The sequence below is a fragment of the Anopheles coluzzii genome, chromosome 2 (assembly GCF_943734685.1).
Source record: "Anopheles coluzzii chromosome 2, AcolN3, whole genome shotgun sequence".
Lineage (NCBI taxonomy): Eukaryota > Metazoa > Arthropoda > Insecta > Diptera > Culicidae > Anopheles > Anopheles coluzzii.
Window position 1 is genome coordinate 95,591,069 of NC_064670.1, and position 26,478 is coordinate 95,617,546.

Genomic DNA, 26,478 nt, shown 5'->3' on the forward strand with positions numbered 1-26,478 from the left:
GCCAGCCTTCGCCGCCGTCAGGAAGCTTGGTTCGCCGTACAGCTCAGCAAACTCGTGGTTCATCCTTGTTCACCAATTTTCTCGCTCGAACACACCGCCAAAGATAGTCCGGAGGATGCGTCGCTCAAACATGCCCAGAGCAATGTGGTATCTCCAATCAATAGGACTTTGCAAAAAATATATGCTGCCGAATGGAAATTAACCAAAGGTATGTTTCGTTGCTTGCGTTGGAGAAATAAATTAAATTTTCCCGGATACCGTATCCGGTGTCTAATGCTCGGACTGCAATGGGTAAACAAATCATTGTCAAATCCAGTAATAACTATAATAGGCACGGTCTCGGCCTGCCTTACAGTTACACCAATAAAGAAAGAGAAAAATATATTATAAATTTTTACGTGCTATATCTTATCAGCTATCTACAATTTGAAAATCTGGTGGCAAATATAAAAGAATGTATAGTAATGTAACTGGTCTCGATTGAAGAATAATTAATTTTTAAAGATAAATAAGATACTAAACAATTAAATAAATTCATTTATTTAAAAAAAGCAATCCATCTATACCAAAGTAAGAATTAAACAAAAATAATTCAAAAATATCTCAATTAACGATTACGTGTAAATAAAGCAAAATATGAACGAATACTAAACATGGTTTAGTTTAATCTTTTTCATTGCATCAATCTATGTGAAAAATCCCGCATAATTTGTATAGAAAGGGCACCAAATAGTAATGGAGTCAAAACGAAGCTGGATTAAAGGATTAACATGAAAAGGTTAAAAATAATTTATTAAATATATCAAGAAATCATTCCATCGTTGATGAAAAATTGTCTAATATTTTTAGCTTGTTTTATTTTCAATACATCTCGAACTAAACATTAAAACTCTTACTTTTTTGAGTGATGTGGAAATATTAAAAAAAAACAACGAAGAAGTGAATAAAATGGGTTTATAAGCTTATAGTAAACTCTCTAATCTGATAGGTAGTTCCTGGAAAATGTATCATTTCCCAGAATAATAGCTCGCCGCTTAGGTGTTTTGATAAAGAACGGTAAGTCTGCATCGCTAATCACATTAAGGGTTTTCTAATCACCTAACGATTATCTATGGCAAGCCACTATAGCATATCGTGGGTAACGATTGTTAAAACCACTCCTCCTACACTTACACTATCTTATTAATAACGTTGCTGAATTATGATGATAAGAAATTTGGCTCAGAAACTTTGGGTATAAAAGGTTGCGGTTTACCTTCTCTAAATCACTCTACGCTTCCAACAGAGGCAGAAGAACTCTTCGGGAGCCAAAGCCACTGACAACTGTACCAACAGCAACCCCATCACTCTTCTGGCAGGATGAGATCTTTCGTGCTTGTTCGAGATCGATTGGTCCAAGGTGCGTCCGATCGAGGAGTTCGACCACTACTGGGCGCGTCTGCCGGCTGAGTATCAGTTTCTACGCAACATGAACCGAACGAACCGCATCACCAACGGACAGGAAGCGACACCCGGCCAGTTCCCGCACCAGATTGCGTTGCTTAGTGAATATGCAACGAGTACTGGACTTTGTGGAGGATCTATATTGACTCGGAACACTATCCTGACCGCTGCTCACTGCGTCGTGTCCGGACAGTCTACACTGGCCTCGGGAGGTGTCGCCATCATGGGAGCACACAACCGTAACGTTCAGGAGTCAACTCAGCAGCGCATCCGCTTCGCCACGAGTGGAATTCGGGTTCATCCGCAGTACAACCTTGCCAGTATCCGGAATGATATTGCCACGGTGCGCCTCAACTAGCCGATGACGTTCACTACACGAATCCAACCCATCCGTCTACCGGGTCGCTCGGACACTCGCCAGTTCGGAGGGTTCACCGGTACCGTGTCTGGATTTGGACGCACTTCGGACGCCAGCACTGCTACCTCGGCAGTGGTTAGGTTCACCACCAACCCGGTGATGACTAATGCGGACTGCGTTGCTCGCTGGGGTACCACGATGGTTCAGAATCAGAATGTGTGTCTGAGCGGAGCTGGAGGACGCTCGGCCTGTAACGGTGATTCTGGTGGTGCACTCACAGTACAGTCTGGTGGAACCTTGCAGATCGGTGTGGTGTCTTTTGTGTCAGTGAACGGCTGTGCTGTTGGTATGCCCTCAGTGTATGCTCGAGTGTCATTCTTTTTACCCTGGATCGAGGCTAACTCGGACTTTGTTGCGCAGCCGTAAACTGAAAATGAACCGAATGATTGAACGAAACATTAAATATAGCCCAACGCAAATCATTTAAACATTGCTTTTTCCTTATGAAGTAATTAGCCTTATTTCTATGGAACGATTTCTGCTTGAAAACTCCTTTCAAAGTCATCATTTTCCATGACAACGGAAAATCGATAAAAGTTCGGCTAATCTTAATTGTGTTATTTCTGTCATCCGCTGTAGGGTAGATGGCATAAATCTTTGCTTGTAATGTTTTGACTGGTGCAAAGAAAATTGTGTATTTTGGTATTTAATCTTTAGGATCCCAGCGCTTTTGAGAACAATCGGAACATATTTTTTTGTGATTTCCATATGGTGAAAACAAATGTTAATGTGTATATGATTCGCGAATCTTTTTTTTACGATAAAAGGGAAAAGATTGGCCTTTAAAAAATTGTTCCGTCGAAAGTTAACTATTAACAATCAAAGGTCTAGAAAACCACTCGCATTGCAAAAAAGGTATCAGAATACCTATACCATTCACATCGTCTACGGTCTCTACAAACGGTTTGTTGTTGACACTGTTCTTACAGTACATCGTACCACCCAGATCCGCTATGATGAATCACATGATGAGCTGGTTCCATCGCGCAGCAGGGGAAGAACTTTGGCACAAATAGTAGTGCAAAAACCACTTCACTTGCGAGCACGATTTACGGGGTGTCCCGGTCTTGCGGGAGCGAAGGGGCTTGATTATGGATCAATAAATTAATAGTCCCTTCAACGTAGGTGGCTCGTCGGTACCGGATCGAAAACCCCGGCTCTTCCAGGCCATTGCAAGTTGGCTGTACGTACGCGCCAGCTTGAGGAGGCGTTTCGTTTTTCGTGAAAATATATTGCCCCGTAATGAAGCGTGCTTTGGTCATCCGGTCGCCGGTGTGAAGGAGATCGATCGATCGCCGGTTTCGAGCATAAGGTGTGAAGTTTCGCTTTTCCTCACGATATAATCCCCCTTTCGTTGTGCCATTTATGCCGATCATAAATTACACAGAACGAAGGTGACTAAGTTTAAGGATGAGTGTGATGGAAGATTTGTAATTCGGTTTATTTCTTTTTTTTTATAATGTTGCAGTACAGGTGGCTAGAAGGTTGTAACATTTGTTTGATGAAAGAAAACCGCAAAATGATGATCGATAAATTGAATATTTTCTATTATGATTGAGTTCAATCAAACCTTAACCCTTCAATCCATGATTCCTTTATACTGAATCTGATCTTATGGAGCAATGTGATTTGTAGAATGTAAATTTTGTTCGTTTTTGTCAGTAATTCTAGTTAATTTTTGTTCGATATTTATTATATTTAAAACATACCACTTTAATCACGAAACCTCTTTTGGAACGATAACTTTTCTAAGCAAATCTCTATTCTGAGCAAATGCAATACTCTCCTTATCAATTGAAAGAAGATAAATGCCAGTGTCTAGCAACAAGTGGAGTTTCAAAAATTAAACCAGAAGAAGAAGAAGAAGCGCAAAAACGTTAAAACTGTTCATATAAAAATATTTAAAATAATGCAATCCATAACTTATGTTACGAAAGCAATGTGATGGCTGTAACAGTTTCATGTTCGTTTATTTTAATACATTCACACTGAATTACTCATTTTTCGTGTGTTTTATGTTTCATAATTCCTAATCTGCGATTTGTGTTTTAAGTCAGGTTGGTTAACTTATTTTTTGCCTTTTTTACGGTATTTTTGTTGAAGAAGGCAGTTCTACTTTTAATTATTGATTTTTATGTTTTTAGATTCTTGTTCTTTAATTTTCTCGTTGCTTAATAAATTGGACATTTCATTAAGACTAATTTAGCGTTTTTATGGAAGTTTAACATCAAAAACTTTATAATATGTTAACGTTTTGCTTATTCTTTAAATCATAACTATTGCTGGTTTGTTGTTATATATGACAGAGTTTAAAATTTTGCAGCAAAACCTGACCTATAACAAAATAAAGATATCTACTATTTAAAAGTTAGTTTTAATTCGAAAGACTTGCCTCACATACTGGTTTCTCTAAAAGATTTTACTGATCAGCAAAGGATCGAAAAAGCAAAACAATTATTGTCAATGAAATATAAATAAGAAATAATGAATAATAAATAAAAATCGAGTAAAGACCTTGAATAAAATTGACGTAAATCATAGAAATATATATACTTCAACAAAATGAACACAAACTAAACCCCCATTAATAAATTCACGGTTAGGACGAAACGCTTCACACATCCAGAACATGCTTCCTGTCCGGGGTACTGAGAGCTCTCGAAAAAGAAAACCAAGGCCAACGTCCTACACGCAACCTGTCCGGTGCCGCAAGTGGTTGTTGAAAATCGCGGCAATCATTATGACATTACAGCCCGGCGAAGCAACGCTGTTTGCAAATATCCCATTTTCAGTTTCACTTCGCGTTGCAAACATTGTGTGTGTGTGTGTGTGTGTGATTGGATGCACAAGATCCCCCCCTGTACGTTAGAGTTTCGTCCGATAACTGCACCCCTAGCCGTAACCGTTTCGTTATAAAGCTGTTGAACCAAATTATAGCTCTGGCTGGAGGATGATTACGGACAGGCGGAAACTTTTGCCCGCCGCAGGGCACCGGGCGGGCGAAGTGCTTGTGCAAATTTGTCTAATATTTGCAAGTGCGCGAGTAAAACTGCATCCCCGATGCAATCATCATGATGCATCAGATTTTGAGCTGTTTGTTGTTTTGTGAGGTGGCTCGGGAAGAGGTGGCAGTTTATTTACATACTTTGTGCGGGGTAGGGCTTTTCGAATAGCGGCTAAACGTTTATCTCCACCCCTCACTGGCTCGGGCCGCTTAATCGTGATGGCGTGACAGGTTCCAGCGCTCGGCACCTCCTGGGAGTGGCCACTGTGTTGTTTTTTCAGAGCCCCAGAATGATGGTGAGGTTGTCCGCTTGCCTGCACGAGGGGTTTGCAAAGTGTAGTTGTCTCGTACAGCGGGAGTTTCGAAGCAACGGCAGGCAAAATTAAAGGCCCACAGGGCTCTTCAAAATGTAAGCGCGTCCGTGGCGTACCGTGCTGTTTGGCAGTGCGAGGCAGGATCATGCGATCAGTTCACGATTGAACGGTAGGGAGAGAGGGAGAGAGAGAGAGTTCTATCCCGACAACGCTTAGAGCTGCAAGCGAGCAACCCGACCCAAGATCTGGCAGGACTTAGCAATTTGTCCATCCCACACGAACATGTGCAAGCGTACAGGACCCGGACCGTTCAATCATCTCTCAATCATCCGTGGCACCGTACAGAAAGAAAACCATCCGATAAGTGAGCTGTCGCAAGGGAAGCGAGGAAGGTGGAAAACTCCCTCCCACGGGGGTTGGTTGGACAAAATGAGATGCTTTCTTGGCTGGCTGCATTTATTGGAATTATGTTCATGCCGCCATGCAACGGCTTCATCTGGTGCTGAGGCCCGACGATTTCGGCCCGATAATGAAGGAGGCCGGCCGATGTGTCCGGTTCCGATAATGATCGACCCCATCGGTGCCAGTGACCGACGGGTTGACGGGTGGCACGCCGGCACTGCTGTCTACACGTTGCCCAGCTGGTCCAGATCTGCTGTTATGCATGTTTGGTGCTTCTCTTATTGCTGCGAGAGATTTGGCCCGAATCGCCTTCTGCCATTCGGTGGCTCGGATGATTTCGCTCGGGCAGCAGGCGAACCCGTTTGCGTAACCATTCTGCCGCCGGGGGTTCGTTCGCTACGTTTGTTTCACTTTTACTTTTCTGCACGGAATTCACCGCACGTCCTTACCCGAACCGGACGTCCGCTTTGGTGGTGTGTTTGTGGATGTGTATTACTTCGCAATCGCTTCGCCGGCAGACTTGGCAAACGTGGCAAAATCAAATTAAAAATTCATTCAACAAAAGAAATATGTACAAAAAAAAACGCACACTTCAACGACCAACGGCTAACACCAACTGCCGTATGGTTGCGTTTCGTTTTGCGCTTGCTCCTGCGCAAGTGTTGCGCCGTAGCGCCGGGCGGACTGGCTCGTCGCACAGCAGGACAACGTGTCAGGTGTCGGGTGCGCCTTGTTTCAAGGTTCCAGTGCGCAGGACCTGTCGATGTCTGCTGCGTAAGTGGCGTCTTTTCTTCACCGAAACGAAATAGCATTTTTCTTCATTGCAACAAGTAAGAAAGCAACAGTCAGCAAACACTTGTAACGATGTGTCGTTGCTGACGTGTGCTACTGCATCTATTTTCGGTACCGTTGTTATGATAATTTGTACATCGCCATCAAATGCAGCGTGCACGCGATTTGAACGGTGCCACAGTGCAGTCGGACAAATGAAGAACCGGAACGAAATAGACAGGTAGAGTTGTCTTTTTTGTGTGAGTTTGTTGAAATTATTTTAATATTTATAGAACTGTTAACGTTGCACCACAAATTAGTCATTGCATTATGTTTACTTCACTTTGTTTTTCTTCCTCTACGGAATATGCTTGTTCGCCTGTTTGAAGGATCATTTGTGGATCGCATTTATAAAGGGTTGGTATCGTCTCGTTGATGGCTTTCATTAAATATATGAAATATTCTGTACATCTTGTAATTTTTGAGTACGTGTTGTAATTGGTACTGCCGATGAGCATTTCATGTTCGCATTAAGTAGATGAATTTATTTAAACCGAAGTGAGTCGTTGAGGACGAGATAAGCTGTCTTTACTGTGCGCAATTTTCGTGAAAAGCCCGTGTCTTTCTTATATTTATATACTTTTAATTTTTTAGTATTTTTTTTAAGTTGTTCAATATTTGGTTGCTTGAGTTTTGATTTACTATTTACTATACTGTTGGCTTTTAAGTTATTTGCTGTTTTTCTTTTAATTTATGAGTTTAATGTTTTAAATTATTGTACTTTTTGCCAACTTAGATGCATTAGTTTTTTATTTGTATTTATTGTTTTGTCATTTATAAGTTTTCAGAGCAGTATTTTTTTGTTTTATGGTTAGTTTGATGTTTAACTGTTTATGTTTTTAGATATAGTTATATGATTATGTTTTCAATATTCATATTTATTAGTTAGATAGTTCGTGGAGTTTTTTTCCCTTTTTGATTTATGCATTTGATTTTTATTATTTATAATTTATTCTTACTTTGTTTCTAATTTACACCTGTTCTCACTTTCCTCTGAATCGTTATCCGGTTGCTATGGATCGCAATCCATGAGAATGGATCGCAATCAACTACGTCTGAATCGTTTGCAACTACGTCTGAATCGTTTTCAGCAACGTTTGGATCGCTCTCAGCTACGTTTGGATTTTACGGTAGCTCGCGCAAATTTCGTTTTAACGCACCGTTTATTTGGTGACCGCGGGACACATTTGCACCCCAAAGAAAAAACTAAACAATTAATGCATTCAATTATAAAATCTTATCGTATTTTTTATATGAAGCTTACATCACCATTCATACGTTTTTGGTTATTAGACCAAGTTTTCCAAACAAACCAGCACAATCTTCTTCTTTTTAGTGTAACGACCTACGTGGTCATTTAGTCTTGTTCAGGGTTTCGAGGTATAGCCGGATATTCCATCTTTAGAATGGAGGAAATCTGTTCTGATGCGTAGAAGCCGACAAATCTGTCAAATGTTGTTCATAGCTCAAAAATTGGTTTTTAACACATATTCTCAATTGGGTTCAAACATAGAACAATATGAAATTGTTGCTTTTCAAATTGTCTGTCATGAACAGAATCGTGAGGTACGCCGAATGGTCACTAAATAAACTATGCGCCGCAACAAAATTTGCGCTAGGTAACGTAAAATCCAAAGGTAGCTGAGAGCGATCCAAACGTTGCTGAAAACGATCCAAACGTAGTTGCAAACGATTCAGACGTAGTTGATTGCGATCCATTCTCATGGATTGCGATCCATAGCAACCGGATAAAGATTCAGAGGAAAGTGAGAACAGGTGTATGTATGATCTTGTTACCATTCGTAATATTTATTTTATCACATTATTCTTCTGATTCATGTTATTCTTGAAGAAAGCTAACGTTTTGTGGAATACTTTGAAGCAAAATGATGTAAGAAGCATGTACATACTTTATATTATAAACCCCGGTTGTTTTAACGAGAACGACGATTTCATGCTGTTGCTGTTTACGAGTACAACGATTAATATCAAGAAGCGATATTGTTCTTGCATTGTTATTTTTTGACTTATGTATCACACTATTGCCCTTCTTTTGGCGATCCTCAAATGATTAAAGGATACAATTAGTTTTTAAGTAGGTATTATCAATTTTTAACCATGCTTGGATGACACAATTATAGGAAAACAGCAATAATACCAATCGCATTGCTTGATATCCATAACAAATTCTTTTGTTTCTAAAATTTTATAATGTAATAATTAAAGCACAATAATGGAAAACCCGCATTCTCCTGGCCATTTACTAAATTTGGCCCTTTGCCTCAAAAGTTTGCCGACCGCTGCTTTATAAGTTTTATCGTCTTCTTATCCCTGCCAACAAAATAATCCATAGTAATTATGAACGGGTTTGCGGATGCTGCAACAAATCGGATCGCTTCCAACCGCTTCGGCGTGCGGCGTGTCGGCCGAAAGGTATAAAGGTATAAAGGGCTACGGTAATGCACGCCAAATATTTGAATGATTACACAAACACACAGACTCTATAACACACACGCTCATTGTACTATGAATACAAACAATGGCACAGTGTGGCATTATTCGATGTTTGCTTCATTACTGGCGCTCCTTTCGCCACCCAAAACGCCCGTTCGCATCTTTTAATCCCCCTGTTAGCTACCTTCCTCCTCGAGTTCCGAGAGATTTGATTAGATTAGCCAAAGCGCTTGGCCGTAGGTAGCGCGAAAGGGAACGTACTAGAAAGGGCCAAATAAAATCATAAAACTTTGATACATTACAACGGTTTTCTAGTCCTCCAATCCGTAGCTCAAATGTACTCCCAAAGCAAAACCAATAACCCTCCACCAACCCGTGTGTGTGTCACCTCGCACGTTGCTCTTCATTAAATCTGACATTTCGCGAACCGGCGTTTCGGTGTCGGTTCCGATTCATAATGCACATCACCTTCTATGCTAAACGTTTGCTCACGATCTGCCAACACGTGGGTCCGTTGCTGGTTGCACACTTTTGCTCGCAGTATTCGCACCCGGCCCGACGGCAATTCCAGCGTAGGAATTCGTGATGATTTTCGTTCCATCACGCTCGCGGGAGTCGAAGTCGACCCACCGTCTCGTAGGTCTCACTCGCGCCCCAGTGTGCCGATGTGTACTTTGCTAATGTTGCGCAAATGTGACGTGATCTGTGGGAGGAACAGTGGTGGTGGATTAAGGTAAACAGTGGAACAGTCGAATTAAAACTAACACACACGGTGGTGCAGGGCCACGGCGGGCCATCGAAATCTACCCACCACGATCTCGGGCGAACGGCGGCACCGGCGGCTCCCTCTCTGAAGGTGTCGGGAGGATAAATTGTGCAGGATATATCAATATCAGATTCAATTATGCTCTGCCATCGAGTGCTGCTGCTGCTGCCTGCGAGAGCTTAGATAATTTGTTTGACACACGGCACCCATTCCCAAGGATCCGAAAGGGCCTGCTGCCTGCCGGCTAATCCGCTGGCTGTCTGGAGTTCGGCAAAGTGAACCAAAAGCGTGACTGAGCGTGACTGGTGGCGAGACCCACTTTTAAGATTCACGTCCCGCGAGGGCTTTATGGCCTTTTGCAGTGACGGAGGGGCCGGATTCGGTGACTTTTGTCCGTGCCCGTGCCATATGTGTTTAGGCTGCAACACGGTGTGCATGGATGATTCGCGGTAGCGATTAACTGTTTATTTATTGTGCCACAAACAAAAAAAACGGAACCCATGCTTCTTAGATTGTCCATGCTAGATGGTCGGCGAGTGAATTTGCATGCCAAAAGTAATTAAATGCATACAACTTCGTTAGGCCGTTTGGATCAGATAGTGGCGCGAGCACATTGGTAATCGTGTAAAGTCATGCTGAGTGGTTCGTTTGTTTTTTTTGTGTGTTGCTGTTGAAATTTGTATATTTTATGTTTTACCTTTTTGTTAGTAAGGCTCGATCTATTTCTTGTTTAAAATGCAGAAAGAGTCTTTACGAGTAGCATGCCCTTTTCAAAGCAGTTGACATGATGGTACTTAAATTTAAATTTTAAAGCAAACAAAATTGACAGACAAAAACTGCAACCTCTTTGTCTGCCATTGGCCACACATCAATGATTCACTCAGCAAAAAAAAGGAAGAAAAGAAACCAAACACAACAACAAAAAAACCCCAGCCGACAGTAATTATTACATGGAATCTAATTATTTTATTATTCGCATACGCGTTCCACCACGTCACCCGGGCGCGGCCCGGGCTGGCGCGCGATGGTTTTCCAATGAAACAATTTCTGCAAAGTGTTATCGCTCGGGTAATTAATTTCATCAAACTGTAAAACCCATTTTATAGCCCTGATGCGCCGGGGGAGACAGCAGCAACAAAAAAGGAACGCTCCCAGGAGAAACACACACAGCCACACAAAAAGACGATCGCACACAGCGTGATCGCAACTGTACGTGGGACGTGCAAAAAGGAAGAGCGGCGCATTAATCTTGATGGTTACAGTTGAGTTACATTTACTTAATTAATGTTTTGTAAAGTAAAAACTCCCCGTTTTTGTGTGTGTGTGTGAGTGTGTGTTTTTTTTTCGGCGTACGGGTTTGCTGTGTTTGCTTTCTTTCTGCCGCGAAATACGTGGAAAATGTGCATGCCGGACGACCACCGCCAGTGCCCGATCGCGCCCGCGTAAGGAGTGGCGGCCATGCAATCTGCAATCGAGACCCGAAACTCGGCTGAGCTTGGGAGAAGGCTGGCGGCCCGCGGGAAGGTGATTGCGAGAAATCATTATCGACGGATGTGCTTTTCATTATTGTGTTACAGCTGATATCATTATTATAACTGCGAAATAACGGTGGTACGGATAGGTAGGGGGGATGAAGGAATAAAAAAAAATGAAGCAAAACTCAACCTCCGGGTCCGAGGCCAACGAACGGAGTCGGACGGAAAAACCTTTGGCCAATATCAAACTAATTAACTTCACCCACCTACCCACCCTGGTGCGTACCGTGGCGGACGGTGGCTTCCGCGAATTGACCTTCCTGCCGGCACGGTTGTGATACGGAATGTGTGTGTGTGTGTTTTTTTTTTTGTTCTTGGCATGGCTGGGTACCGTCATGACCACCCGGATGGATGCGGGGCATATTCTTGCCCGGCAAGTGGCTGCAGTTTCGGTGCGGAAATATGATGAGATTGCATTTCTCTTTCTTTATTCGCATCACACATACAGCCACAGAACGCTCTTGCATGCGTGAATGATGCAGCCAGTTGGGTCTTGTCGACATTGCACATTGCACCCTGCAACCCGGTAACACTGAGGAGATGAGAAAAGTGGACGTCCTTTACTTTTCCTTGGAAACGCATTCTTCGCAAAAAGAGAAAGAGAAAGAGAAAGAGAGAGAGAGAGAGAGAGAGAGAGAGAGAGAGATATATCCCGAAAGCGATTCTTCTCCAAAAAAGAGTCCAGGGGTTGGAAGGGCATACTTTCGACATGAAAATTATGGGGATGCGACAAGACTGTTACCCTCTATGGTGAGGGTTTGGTATGGTGCAGACACACTCACACACACAGACTACATGCACTTAATTTAGTGTGTGGCGCTGCTGTGAGAAAGGGCACAGGGAGGGCCAGAATCACAGGCTGTCCGGCCAGATGAGGCTGCGGGTTTGCTTTTTGTTTTTGGTGTCCGGGTGAAATTTTTGTTTGACAAGTTGGCTGTCCGTTTTGCTTCGTTTCTGATTTATGAAAGGAGCGCGATGGATTCATGTTTCGTGCTTTTTTTTTTTTTGTTACTGCAACGTTTAAACGGTTTCGCTCAAATGGAACAATGGTATGCAAACGCCCGCTTTGGCAGCACATTGTGTGGATCTGTGGCTTTGAAAGCCGGTTTGCTGCGTACCATATGTTAGCGGTTTGTATGGGTTTGACTCTCAAAAAAAAATCAATGTACAAAAGGGACATGTTTGACTTGCCAAATGAATGGATTGTTTGGAATTGGGGTTTAATGATAATGGTTTTGCATTGTTGGAAATTATGACTTTTGGATAAAGCTGTGCTAGTGAGGAATAAAATTTGTATCAATAGACTGGACAAAGGGAAGGACATTGTCCTCGCTGGAATATATACGTTGGCATTTGTTTCAGTGATTTTTGTTTGTTTTTGTTGCTGATCCTAGTGATGTTGCGATAACTACAGCGATCATAAAAATAGGGCATTCTCTCACATTCTAATCTGATCAGAAGATATATTGAAACTTCGTTCAAATGTTTTGTTATTGCTATCAATTTAACCCTAGGATTTTCTATACATTTAAGGGATGTCAGCAAAAGACAGACACCTGATATGGGTAGAATCAACACTTATCGAAAGACATTGAAAATTGAAGCGATATGATGTATCTTAACATTACATGCAACTTTGCGTTTCCATGGTATAAAACAAAACATTTTATGTTCATCTGTAAAGAAGATGTGCCGTAAATTTGAGGTCTGTGAACGAGTCTTTCAATGAATCCCAGAAAGCACGAAATCTTATTGACAGCTCTGGCACGAGCAGCATAAGTTACTTCAGGTCTACATGAATATCGCATTTGTAAATCGCAAAATCATTCAAACTCAGCTCAAACTTAGCGTACAAAACAGGCTATGAGCGACTTTTTTCCATCTACCTATTCAAAAGCCAATTTTGACAAGGTTTTATCTTTGAAATACCATAGACACCTTATTCTAATAGCAAAAGGCGTCGAGAACGAATTGAACAAGAATTGAGCTTGCACTTTCACTCAATGGCTTCTGTCTTCTGAAAGACCTTGCGAAGGAAATTAGCCGTCATCTGTTTTTCCACTATTGATGGCAGAAGCAAAATAGATCAAACTTGGATGTCCGTTTTTGCACTTTAACCACCAAAATGCAAGCTCCACAAGATCCACAAATTTCATTTGAAATCTTCTACGTTTGTTAAAGAGTTTTTACTATTGCCCACTATTGCCCAACTTAATTGCCTACAAAAACCTTTGCGATGTAAGACCTTTGAATGACCCGCAAAACTGTACTTTTTGTTGAAAGTTCGAGGACATTCCAAACCTGGCAGATGTTATTGTAATCTTATTATAGTGATTGCACATTCTTGTTATGAATTGTAAATTATAGCTTGAGTCATATTCCCCTTATCACCGTATCTTCGCTAATTTCGCCCCATTAAAAAAGCTTTGTTAATGATAATAATTTCGGATAAAAAGTACTCTAACTGGGCTCCACCGGTTAATAAGCGACAGATCCTCATAAGCGAAATTAATTCACTAAATTAGGTTATTAAAAAGCAGAGAGCTAACGATCTGCAAACAATTCCTTAATTGACTTCAGTTTTGTTGTGAAGCTTTGTAAAGCTCATACGTCCCATTTCGAACAAACAAAAAAGCAAAGCCACAGTCGGACTAACATCCTCCGTTTTTTTTTGCGGTCGGTTAATGTGCACGGGAACGGTACGGAACGCCGTATAAGCTACAAGATCAAACCATGTCCATCGACATGTTGCACAACTTTATTACGGCGACGACGGCCAGCGTTGAGTGTGTTTTGTGCTGTGTGTCTGCACATGATTTACGAATCCACCTGACCCGATCCTTTGCCAGCGCTTGGTCCGCGTCGTTTGAATGGTTCAGGAAGGGCATAAAAACATACGCGCGCAAGATCTCTACCACCGGTCGGTACCGTTTAGCGGAAGAGAGCGCCGTCTGGGAAAGAGCTGGCCACGGTTGCGAAAGACAAATGCAGCATCGGGTAAAGTGCATGTGTGCATCGCGAACACATCGCACTGGGTCTGGGGAACGACATGAAGGTTCGGAATAATAAATGAAACCGTCACCGGCCGAGATGACCTCTTGTGTGCGGGATCTCTGTGCGCGCGCGAATGTACAACATGCGCTGTCAGCGTTTCTTCGTTTCACAGTGCCGTCCCCGTCCGTCCGGTAAGGATCGGTTGGTGTACGATCGTTTGGTTTGGATCGCAGGTACGCTAGCAAGGAAAATGCATGCTGCACGCGGGATGGACTGTGTGCGGTGAACGAAAATGGTGTCAATTGAATCAACCCCACGACTGCTCAGCCTAGCAAACGGGTAGGTCCACATGTAAGGTGGACTAAGACGTCGCTTTCGTCGACCGTTCGACGCTGATCGCTGATGACATCGTCATTGTGCGGGGTCATGCCGGTCGCAGGTTAACCTAATGAATCAGCCCAAGACCTCCCGTTGGATGTAGCGGTACGGTTGGATTAGAGCGCTTTTAGCATGAAGGTATTGTAGAAAGGTAAAAAATAAAAAGGCTAGATATGAAAGGAATTAATATTCAAAGTAAAACACAACCTAAGCAATATATAATGATTACTGATATATATTCAGTGGAAACAGAACAAAATAAGTAAGGTAATTGCAAAACAAGATAATGAAAATTAAACATAAAATCAGTTTGAATATAACCAATTTGGCAGAATCTCTGAGATCGGTCTCTCCTGAATAATAAAACGAGAAATTAGATTTTAAACTGATTATAATGTTTTTTTTTTCAACAATCCCAAAAGATGGACAAATTTGAGCAAATCGGTAAATGTGAAATAGAACATGACGTGACATGACATAAAAATAAATCTCTTTTCGTCATATTTCGACATAAACGCTGACCGTTGAAAATTAAGCCACCGGATCACGCATACCAACCCGTCCGCACAAACGCACGCATTCCAGGCAGCCGGAATTTGGAAGACCTTTTTCGGTTAGCACAGCCAACAATCTGCCATAATCGTTCCTGGTACGGCCGGGGAGCGTCCCAGGCGAACGCCAGGAACGTGGAGCTAAATGTCGCCGTTTTTGGGATGCGTAATTGGACTCTCGTTCGAGTTGGAAACAGGCGAGTTGGAATGGCAGCAACGAGGGGAGAGGAACGCAAAGCGATAAATAAGAATCGACAGCAATCATAATTTCATCGAAACATGATACATGTAATTGATTTTTTTTTCCTCCGCTTACCTCGTCGCTTTAGGGCGGAAGGATTTCGAACCGGCAATCGAACGCAACTGGCGCCGAACACAACCGCGGATGGCACCGAATGGGGTGTGTTTGGGGCGAGCGGGTACGAAACATGATGAGATCAAATTGTACTGGACCCCAGCCGGACAGGCCAGGATGGTACGGCAGCGCAGGAGAATGGCACAGCAGAACAGGTTCGGGCGGAAATAAAGTACAGAATTTCAATGACCTACTTTGGGCGTACTTGGGTCCGGAGCAACGGGCGCCATGACGAGATCCCACTAGAAATCCTTCGGGGAATAGTAAAGAGTGGCAACACGACCAAAGGTGGCTCACATCTTCAAAGAAAACAATAAAAAAGGAAGCATGAGCCATCCGGGTTTGCTGACATGACAATTTTGCAATCATCGACAAAGTGGATCGATTAATATCCTGGTGCGTGCATTCCCGGTGGTATTTTGCGGCAGTGGGAACAATTGTCCGGAGGATTTTTTTTGGGAATACGAACGTAAGATGAGTTCCAGATTTTGTGCTTTGGCTCCTCTGCATCCCTTGTTTTTGCGAACACTTTTATTGGATTCGTGAGTTAATTTATCATCTTGCTTTGTGGCTCTCTCGCTCTCTTCTGGTGTGAAGGATGATAATAATAAAAAAACCCTCCAAAGAAAGAATACACAATCACTCGCTATAAGAAAAGCAAAACTCTTACCATTGGTTTCTTATCACTTTCCCATTATCGATTATGGAGTGCAGCAAGTAGAAACTTTTGCACGGGCAGTGCCGAAGCCATTCCCGAGCATCCCCTTTTGGTGGGGTCGAATCGAAATGATGTTTTCTGTCCGTCATCAATCATGCTGCTACCGTGAAAAAGGGTGGAGGTGGGGGGATGGGGTGGCATAGCAGAGTGTGCACCGTTCACCTTGCACTGTGCACAGCAATGACCTTCTGAAAAGCTCTGGCTCGATTTTATTATTTTCGCCACGGCAAACGAATTATTGACACGTTGCGCTGTGCACGCAACGCAACAGAGGGAAGGAAGCGCATCCGAGGCAAAAAAAAAGGAAAGGACCTTTCATTATGTCGTTTCACCCCGGCAGAACCGAGGCAGCAACCGGGCCCGCAACAGCCAACACAGTGGCCGGGGCTTTCGAAGTGTGATCGTGACGGAGCCGTAAAGCGAACGCATTAGCAATGATAACGGGCTAACGGTTTATGATAATAAGGTTCACGATACGCGGGAGCGTGTATGTAATCAGCATACGTGCGACGGGAGTAATGATGAAGCGATCGCATGTGTGTGTGCTGTGCGGAACGGTAATGGTGGTTGGTTATTCCTTTATTTTTCGGGGTTCGTCGTTTCATGTTCAGGAAGATTTTTGTATTTATGTTACATTGTTTGTGTTGGTTTTGATTTACAGGTGCATTAAGGGGTGTATTTTGACTACAATTTGAGTGTGAAACAAAATGTATTTTATCACATTTAATCAGATTATAAGTTGTGTAGTAATAAATAGGCAATACAATGCACTTGAAAGACTCTCCAAGCTACTCTACAACCCCACTATAAAATAAAATACTTTCAACATTTTGAAGAAATTCATATATTGTGACAAGAATGTTCTTGAGGCTTTGATCCTTTTGTACAAAAGATGGCAGTTAACGGTGGTTTGTATCCAAAAAAGCATGGATACAAAATTTAGTGCAGTAAGTATGATGATTATTATCATGTTACTATTATGTATTAGTGTTTGCAAAATTAAGCCATCGAAACAAATTACAAAACCATTCCTAGCATTAAGAAATCTTGAACCTGAACAATGGGCCGGTCTGGTGGTACAGTCGTCAACTCGTACGACGTAACAACATGCCCGTAATGGGTTCACGTCGCGAATAGCCCGTGCCCCCATACGTAGGACTGACTATCCTGTTATGGTAACAATAAGTCAAAGAAAGCCAAGCTCACTTCACTAGTGGGTACAGGCAGGCCTTGACCGACAACGGTTGTTGTGCCAAAGAAGAAGAAGAAGAAGAAGAAGAAGAGAACCTGAACAAATCTTTTCCAGAACTGATTGAAAAGAACGAAAGAAATAAATACATAAGTAGCTACAAATGACATTAAAATATGAGCAAAATAACGGTATTTAAAAAATGTGTAAATTATATGCGATTTAAAAAATTGAACTTAGTTTGCACTCCTTTTTTTAATCAATACAAATCCGTTTATATGCTTACAAACTATTCCCTAACTTATCATGACCTTCAACGTGTTTTTATTCGTTATTTGTTTTATTTCATTGTTTTCTATCAATTCTTTGTAGTTTATGAAAAGACTAATGATTTTTTTGCCATTTTGCTTATTTATGCCTCTCAGTTCTAGTTTAGATAATTCGATGAATGCAAGAGATTTTACGTGGTACGATTCATTTTTTTTTGAAACATTTCCCAGTAATCTTCAATTTGTCTGCAGTTTTTAAATTTGTGTTCTAGTGTTTCAGTAATTCCGCAAAATGAGGAATTTGGACTGTTAACCGATTTGTAATTATGTTTGAATTTCTTATCCTGAGTATTATTTTTTTCATTTACTAGTAAATAGTATAGGGTTCTTTGTTTTGAGTTGAGTTCATTGGAATTGATATTTCGCCATATTTTGCTCCATTTTAATGCTGGGTATGTATTTTGTGTAATTGAAGGAGGAGGAATGAAGTTAATAATTGTTTTATCTATTCCACTTGCCGTAGGGTTCTCTATCATTCGTTCTGTTAGATATGCACATTCTATGGTTAAAGTTTCCAGACATGGATGGTTTTTGGGGATTAATTGTATATCAGGGGGATTCTATGTTTTGCGTTTAATTCTGGATGAGAAGGCCATACAGTGTTGTTCTTTTCAGTATCTATTTGTTATCAACGATGGTAGCTTTAATTTTGGTATCAATAGATTTAATCCCCTTCTAGATTTGGGAAGAGCAAGCTGATTCATGCTTACTCTCAATCCTCCTTTTGGCCACATGAATTCACCTAATATAGATTTCAGTTTAGCTGTATGTTTTTTGTTTCAGGATATAACTGACCCTATAAACCACAATTTAGATGTAAGGAAGGTGTTGGCCAAAATAGCTCTCTGATGGAGGTTAATATTTCTATGTTTGTGGTGCCTTATTAGCCTCCTAGTGTGTTATATGTGACATACATCATTTGTAATATTGGTTCACTGGAACAATAGAGATTGATGCGTACATCTATTATCTGATGGAAAACGTACACTGTTCTAACTGTTCTAACTTAAGATTGTTAGTGTTATTTTTATTATTATTATTTATTTAGTCGAATTATTTTACTACACTCGATATGGCTATTTTTACATTTTTAGATGGCTTCGTAATTCCCTACAAACTATAATATAAACAGTTACTGTGTATAGTTGCTTCAGTCACCTTTACATTTCAAAAGCCACTACCAGCAACACACCGAGTAAAAGGAAATTCATATTTTTCCACCCAAGATAAACTTATACACCTCAGCACCGGAGCGGACGCTTAATTCACCTTTAATTACATCCATTCCCCGCATGCGAACGGGCCAAATGAATGTGCTTCCCGGTCGCAAGGGGTCAGGAATGTGCATGTGAAAATCTCGACAGCAAAGCCCTGCGCCGCCGCGTCGGACCTTATCGCAGGTGTTAATACCGCTTTCCACATTTCCACTATCAGCGCTCGGGTGATCGAGTGTGGCCTCTCGGAATGCCGCTCGACTCCACCTTCTAGACGCAGGCACTTGGGAGGGCCACCGTCTCAACCGAGCCACCCACCCGACGGAACCGTCGGACGACACTCTGGGACCGCAGATTGTAGCTTAACCTTTTGCCTGACCCGTGCCTTACCCAGCGATGGTTTATAAGAAAATATAAAGCCTCACTGATGCATCTTCCCGCGCGCCCAGCGGTTTCATTGCCTGCTTTGCGCAATGGTTGGTTTAGAGCGCGTTGATCAAGTGAAGAGCCGTAATCGTTTGCGACTTCGGACGAGTCGGTGTTCGCGAATTAGAAAGGGTTTCTTCGGCGGTGCATGTAGTCCTCGGTTGAGGGCTAGCACTCTTGCTAAACGATTGCGATAATTCAAAACACATGTACATAGACAACAAATTATCGTCATCATCAGTTTATTGCACCGTTTGCCGTTTTGGAAGCGACGGCGGCGGTGAACGAATCGCTTGGTGATTGTGCGCCGCAGTTCGATGAGCGTTCGATCGAGCGTTTACTCCCACACGTGAATTTCCCTTCGAGGTTCCCTATTTTTTGAGCAGGAAAATCCCGCTCGTTTACTGCAGGCACTCAGCAGTAATTGCGCTGTGGGGGGGTTTAGGACGGTGCGGATTAAAGGTAAACCACTGTGGAAGTATTTTTCATTGGATTAAGGCCATTGGAGATAAATCAGTGGGTTGAATTGATTAAAGGAACGATTTAAGAGCGGTGACTAAAAGTGATTGCTTTTCAAATGTTTTTCAATTAAAGATGGAAATGATTGGTCCTTTGTAACATCATAGCAAAATGTCTATGGGATGTATTGTCTGGTGCAATGCTTATGCAAAATCTCAGAGTAACACACCGCCAGATGCCACAGAGCAGTGGTAAAACAAAATTGTCCCGCAACCACAGAACGACCAGGCTCGTATGATCGAAAACCAAAGTTTTGCCTTAATGGTCATCTTGGTGCGTCTCGAATCAATTTCACCGAACGTTATGACACACGCTAACACCACTAGTCGAGCGTGGTGACTTGTACACGCGCGACAATGACGAACCTTGCGGATCCGGCCCTTACGGTTGTGGTGTGTTGCAATCAGTAAAATGCGATGGCCCGATGAAACCCTAGCCCTTAGCAAAACCAATCAAAAATACCAATCCGAACGAGAGGCTGTGCATAGGACGGCATCGGACGACTCGACTCGACAAAATTACATACGCCCTCTCGCGCTGGTGCGCGTGGTGGTCATTACCGGGCCGGGCTGCATGCGTTCATTCATAAAACGGCTGCCATCTGTGGGTCGTAAAGTGCGACTGGAAAGGCGAGCTGGGTGGGTGGTTGTTGACTAAGTGCGGTACGTCGCAAGGTTGTTGGCGAGGGACTGGTGTATGTAAACGATCGTTGGTACGTATCCGAGCGGATGTAGGTGATCGTATAAAGTTTATGGCAGCACGACCAACAACGACGACCTGGATGATGATGATGATGATGATGGGATATATTGCAGTCAATCGGTGGGTCAGGTCCTGTGGGGTGAACAGGGTGAATACACGTACACGCACACATACACACAATGTTGCACAAGCAAGAAAGGGAGGTTTGGTGTTGTTTGGATGTGTGGTCAGGTGCTAAAAATAATTCATGACACTATTAACCCTTGCTGCTTGTGCCTGTAAAGGTGGAGTTGGATTTCAATGGTGAGATAATATGGCGTTTTTGAAAAAGAAACAATCCGACAACACAAAACTTAATGCTAATGAGGTTCATATATAATTCAGGAGATTTATGCAAACCTGGCAAGCAGCCATGTCCACAAACTCCAATTAAACACTTCCGTGGTGTTTGATCTAGTCAGAGCAATCAATAGACCAATGCAGAATTCTAGCAGCACTTTCAGCATGGTTTAAATAATTTTAAACAATTAAAAAGCCTGTTGATCATTACGCATTTATCATTGGCTCTGTTAATTTGCTGCCGTTTGTGTACTGGCCTGGAAATGAAGCTGATTTTTAATAAATAAATTGATTGACTTATTGATTCACACGCTTGTACTTGATTCGGCATGATACAGAGCATACGAGCAATGTAATTAAATTTCACATTAGCTCAACGGACGCACACCCAATGCAATTTAATTAAAAATAGGAGGTTTGGTCCATCACCAATGGATGTTTGTTGAATGAAATCAAAAAGGATTCGATTATGATTCCCTTTTGATATGGCTTGATGGGTGGCGTTTGCGATTTGCGACAACTGAGTTGTTAAGTTTGATATTTTAAGAAACATTTTCATGACAAAACAACCAATAAAATTTTGATATTTCACAAATGTGGAAAACGCACAAAGTGGACACAAATATTAACTGTTTTTGTAATTCTCAGTTTTGCAAGGTACTACACCGCGAACTTGCAATCCAGTTTTCCAGAGCATTCAGAGTTATAATTGAAAATAATTTAATAAATTAATCATTTTATTTTCGGATTAAACATCGTAGTTCCGTTCATTATTATCTTTCCTTATTATTATTTAAACATCGCCAATACAGCCTTTTTGTCAGTGAGAGCTTTCAGCAGTGAATTTATTTGTAAACAGAGACCATCTGCACCTCATCTCATAATCATCCGTTTGCCCCAAACGCCCTGTTAAACATTTTTAATGCCACAATAACGTGAAACGCTTAACGGTATAACACAGAATAAAACACCTTTCTGCAAACATCGCTACTCTTCCTTTGCACAAATAAAAGCAAAAATCGCTTCTTCCCTTTTCACCACCAGTCACCACAGGATTAAGCGAACCCAAAAACTACCGGTGCGCGATCTTCAAGTGCTTCCAGGTGGCTAACCATCCAGTTAGTGATGGGGTTTTTCCTTTCTGCTTTTTTGCACGATTAACCATTTCACCATTCCACGCGCACGCAGCCTTCTGTTTTGGCTGGTATAACCTTCGCAACAACAAAAAACAAAAAAAAAAACGGCGAAACAAATTGCACACGCCTGTCCCGTGTCCTGTCGGACGTGGCGCGGGCCGACGTCAGTCCGCACACACTTGCATCGCAACGGGGAAGGCACCTTCGCGCCAGCAACAGCTTGAAGCTCTCTGTAATTAAGCAGTTTATAATAAATGTTTTCAAATAACGATTATTAAAGTGGATGTTTATGGTGACCGCTGCCGCCGATGGCCCGACGGCAGGCAACGGGAATGGACACGGGGATCACCCGTTAAGGCTGCCAACGCACCTTCTGCCTGTCACGATATTGGTTTTGTGGTGCTTTTGGGACCACCCTTCCGAAACAAAATCACCAAGAACGTACCGGTCGTTCTGGATGATATGCGTTTCAGCTGACGCAAGAATGTGTTTTTTTAATCTTCTGGTGAACTGATGGCTACAAACCCCCAAAAAACGGAGGTTCTCCATCTCCGCGGGTCAACTGTGATGCGGTCCCTGTTGCTGCCCGCGTTTGATGGGCTTTTGATTGACGGAGTAAGTGCTGGGTGCACCAGTGTCTGGGGTTGGAACCTAGGCGAACGCGTTTGATTTATTCCGATGGGCGGTTTTGTTAAAGCAGCGTGGAAAAATAGCGTGAAGCCCGGATCGTGTGGAATGTCTCTGTAAAATTGTGAGTAAAAACAAGGAAACTCGTACGAGAGGTGCGAATGGGTGCAGGTTTGCGTGCCGTTGGTTGGTGATTAATTAGTCTCATTAGGATGAAGCTTGGGACGAGGAACTGGGAGTACGTTGTTGTAGCGTCGCGCTTAATGAGGTGGTGGGATCTCACGAGATGAGGGTTGGAACAGATAGCTTCATCTATTTGGGCATCATTTGTTTCTATTAGTGTTCGTCAAACGAGAACGTAATTGATTGTAACACACCGCGCCTGATGAGGTTGTACAGAAGTGCCATGTCGAATGAAGAAAAATGTAGTTAATTATAGAAGAAATACTTTATTTATCATTAGTTGTAAATATCTATGCACTTTTATTCGGTATTTTTAAATATATTTTATCATTTTCGGTTGGTATCGATGTAATGAAGAAAACAGCAAGCAAGCCTTACCATTACAACACCTCCCATATTGTCTAGTGGTTAGGATATCCGGCTCTCACCCGGAAGGCCCGGGTTCGATTCCCGGTATGGGAAAAGCGAAACAGTTTTTTTTGTTATTATGATCTCTGTAACGAAGCACTAAACAAAAAAATAAATTCTCTTTCTTATGGTCAAATTTTATTTTAAGAGCTTCTATTTCTAATTTTAGTTCGTAACGAATGCGCAGCGCAACTCTCGTACAGCAGGCGCAACGTTTGCCGTCGGCAAAACATTTCGAAAGGAATGCTGATTTTATGTAACGCTTGTGTAACGCTTCTCGTCCGCAGCACGGTAATTCCCATGATGAAGCGAACGTCACACGTTTACGCGTTGAATGCAATTTTCAGCGATAAGGGTTAGAAGATGGAATCCAGTTTGAAGAATAGGAATTGTATTGGTGCAATGAATGTATTTACACTTTGTTACACTTTTTTCAGAATTATTTGTTTTCTAGTTGTGGTGAATCATAATTCCTTCCTTTGTAGCCTTAGACATCGTCTGACTTTACCGTATAAAACCTTTAACGTAAATACAACGAACTGTTTATGTTGTTGCGTGCGGAAAGTACGCTTGCTCTGTCACTAGAGTTGACCAGACAAACAACCAGGCCGGTGGGTTAAAGTTGAGGGTAAGCAAAACAACGTCGGCCACTTCCTTATCAATGCTCAATGATACTACGGTTTGTGGTGATGAGTCGAAGATGAGCGAAAGTCGCACGAAAGTCGTCAGTTTCATTCCGAGCGCTGTTCAAGATGGTTAAACTGTGGGAAATCGTTGTGTAAGTATTTCGGAAATATGTGTAGAAGTTCGGTATTGGTGTTCTTACAGAATTAGACTGTTGATAAATACGTTACCATCGTTCATAAAATTTGTTCATAACACATGAAGGATTTGTGAAGTGCTTCTGAAAAAGTTTTTGTTATGATTTGTATTGCAAATACCTTTCACAGTGATTGAGCATTACGACAACGTCAGCAAAATCGCCCAATTGATCCAAAACTCTCCAAAGGTACTAACTAGAACTTAATTTCTTCACTTCCAGAATGGTAGCCATTGCGCTACTCCGAAGCACTTTCGCAAAGCAGCTGAGCTGCACAATGGAGCTGGACCGTAGCTGCAGCCTGATCGGTGCCAAAGTGTCCTCGGACGAGATTCTAACCACCACCTTTGCCAGCTCTAATCCCTCCACCCTATCCACCGTCCAGTTTGCACGCTCTTCGCTCACCGGCATCCCACCGGCCATGTTCCAGACCTTCCCGAAGCTGGAATCGCTGAACGCAACGGGCAGCGACATCAAGCAGATTCAGTCACGCAACTTTGCCGACGCAAAAACACTTCAATCACTGTACCTGCGCGGTAACAAAATTCACGATCTGCCCGACGTGGCCTTCTTCGGTGCCAGCCGGCTGCAAACGCTTGACCTTTCGGATAATGCGATCGCCACGATCGAAAGCACCGCGTTCAAGCGGCTGCGTGAGCTGAAAACGCTGCTGCTGGGAAGCAACAGCCTAACCGAGCTGCAGCCCGGCGTGTTTGACGATTTGTCCGATCTGGAGCGGCTAGAGCTGCAGCAGAACGGGCTGGGCTCGATCGACGATCGGTTGTTCCAGGGATGTCATTCACTCACGGCACTAAACGTCTCGCACAATGCGCTGAAGACGTTCAACGTGGCACAGTTTGAGCGGCGCTGGAGCTTTGATTTGATTGACGCGAGTTACAACAAGCTGAGCGTGGTTAGAATTCCACCGAACCTACGTCAGCTGGTAGCGATCGGGAACGGAATCCGCACAGTGGAAAGCACCGCCACCAACGGGTCGGAGCTGATCCTGCTCAAGCTGCCCCACAACAAGCTGACGAGCGTGGACGAGGTGCCGGTGTTTGAGAAGCTGATCTCGCTCGATCTGTCGTTCAATCGGATTCGCGAGTTCGATTTCCGGTCGGCCGCCCGGTTCGGTAAGCTGGTGCTGCTCAAGCTGGACGGCAATCAGCTGGAATCGGTGAGCAACAGTTTGACCGCGCCGATCACACACCTGAAGTACGTACATCTGGCCGACAATCAGTTCACCCATCTCGACCTGAACGTGCTGCGGACGGTGCCGCGCATTTTGAAGCTGGATCTGCGCCGCAACCAGCTGGAACGGTTGGCGGTGACGGATTTGGCCGGCTCGTTCCCGGTGATGGTGCGCATCATGCTCGAGGGCAATCGGTTCCGGTGCGCGGACAGCCGGCCGTTGCTGAAGGAGCTGAAGGAATCGATCACGGCGTACGCGATGACGCGCAACGACTGCCGGAAGGAGGAGAATCTGATCGATGGCATTTGCTGCTCGTAGGGCGCATTAGTGGGAATGAAGTTTGATAGGATTGGTTTCTGTTTAGTGATTTGCAGTCGGTGTTTGATTTCAAGCATGTTTTGAGTATAAATTTCAGAAAACTATTGCATTTGATTTTGGGTAATTTTTGAAATGCCTAATACAGTTGTTGCTGCTAAATTTTGTCTGTAAGTCCCAAAAATGCCTCAAGTTTACTCTCTAAAGTATCAATGTTTCATTGTTGGTCAACCTATTCAGTAAAGTTAAGAATGAATTTCATAGTTTCGTAAAATATGTGATCAGAAATTCTTCATAATCAACCGTTTAATGAATAGTAGTTGAGCAATTGAGATTCCCATGATAAAATTCAAATCTCCAATAAAGACTTATATGTCGACAGGCAGTTTTAAATTCTAGTATGTAATAGCAATTCGATCAGAATTAAACATATATGTAAGATGTCAAAAACATATTATTTTCCATGTAACCTTAAATAGCATTACACTATAGGCCACAATGTTGATTTACAGAGAAAAATTGATGCACAAAAGTAAAGTACGGTACTACAGATGCAGATATTGTTGCGTACTGACAACATTTATTAGCTAATGGGTAAAATTTAGTGAAAATGACACTTAGAAAATAGAAAATTGCTAAAACTGCTTGAATAAAATGTCGAAACTGCTTTCAACATAACTATCAGCTGAACAGAATCCTTTAATTACGTTCTTATGAAGCACGTTATCTGGTCGTTCCGAAACGTGATACACACAAAACAATTCATTTAACTAGCACCAAATTGCTTCTCATTACACAAGATCTTTCCCGATTTTGCTCATCTCTTCTATTTCTCTTTTTTCTTTCCTATCTAATTCTTCTTTTTTCTCACTTAAAGAGACAGGTTTTCTTTCAGTTTTTTAAAATTATTTATAAC

At 42.4% G+C, this 26,478-nt stretch overlaps 1 protein-coding gene, 1 non-coding gene and 1 pseudogene across 2 annotated transcripts; all 3 read left to right on the top strand.

Moving 5' to 3' along the window:
* The first annotated feature begins 1,204 nt into the window (after positions 1 to 1,204).
* On the top strand, positions 1,205 to 2,288 carry LOC120949540 (brachyurin-like; annotated as a pseudogene).
* A 20,929-nt stretch (positions 2,289 to 23,217) lies between these two features.
* Trnae-cuc (transfer RNA glutamic acid (anticodon CUC)) lies at positions 23,218 to 23,289 on the top strand. Its single transcript has one exon. It is a non-coding gene; the product is annotated as a tRNA-Glu (tRNA).
* Positions 23,290 to 23,896: 607 nt separating this feature from the next.
* Positions 23,897 to 26,240, top strand: LOC120951172 (insulin-like growth factor-binding protein complex acid labile subunit). The gene is made up of 2 exons (XM_040369722.2): positions 23,897 to 24,013; positions 24,278 to 26,240. Exons 1-2 carry the CDS (start codon positions 23,988 to 23,990, stop codon positions 25,563 to 25,565), a joined length of 1,314 nt encoding a protein of 437 aa, XP_040225656.2. The 5' UTR covers positions 23,897 to 23,987; the 3' UTR covers positions 25,566 to 26,240.
* The last annotated feature ends 238 nt before the right edge of the window (positions 26,241 to 26,478 follow it).

What these genes read in the sequence shown, in the direction of transcription:
- LOC120951172 (XM_040369722.2), top strand. Translation starts at nt 23,988, where the DNA reads ATGGTTAAACTGTGGGAAATCGTTGT. An exon ending in AAACTGTGGGAAATCGTTGT is followed by an intron (nt 24,014 to 24,277) that starts GTAAGTATTTCG and finishes CTTCACTTCCAG; the next exon opens with AATGGTAGCCATTGCGCTAC.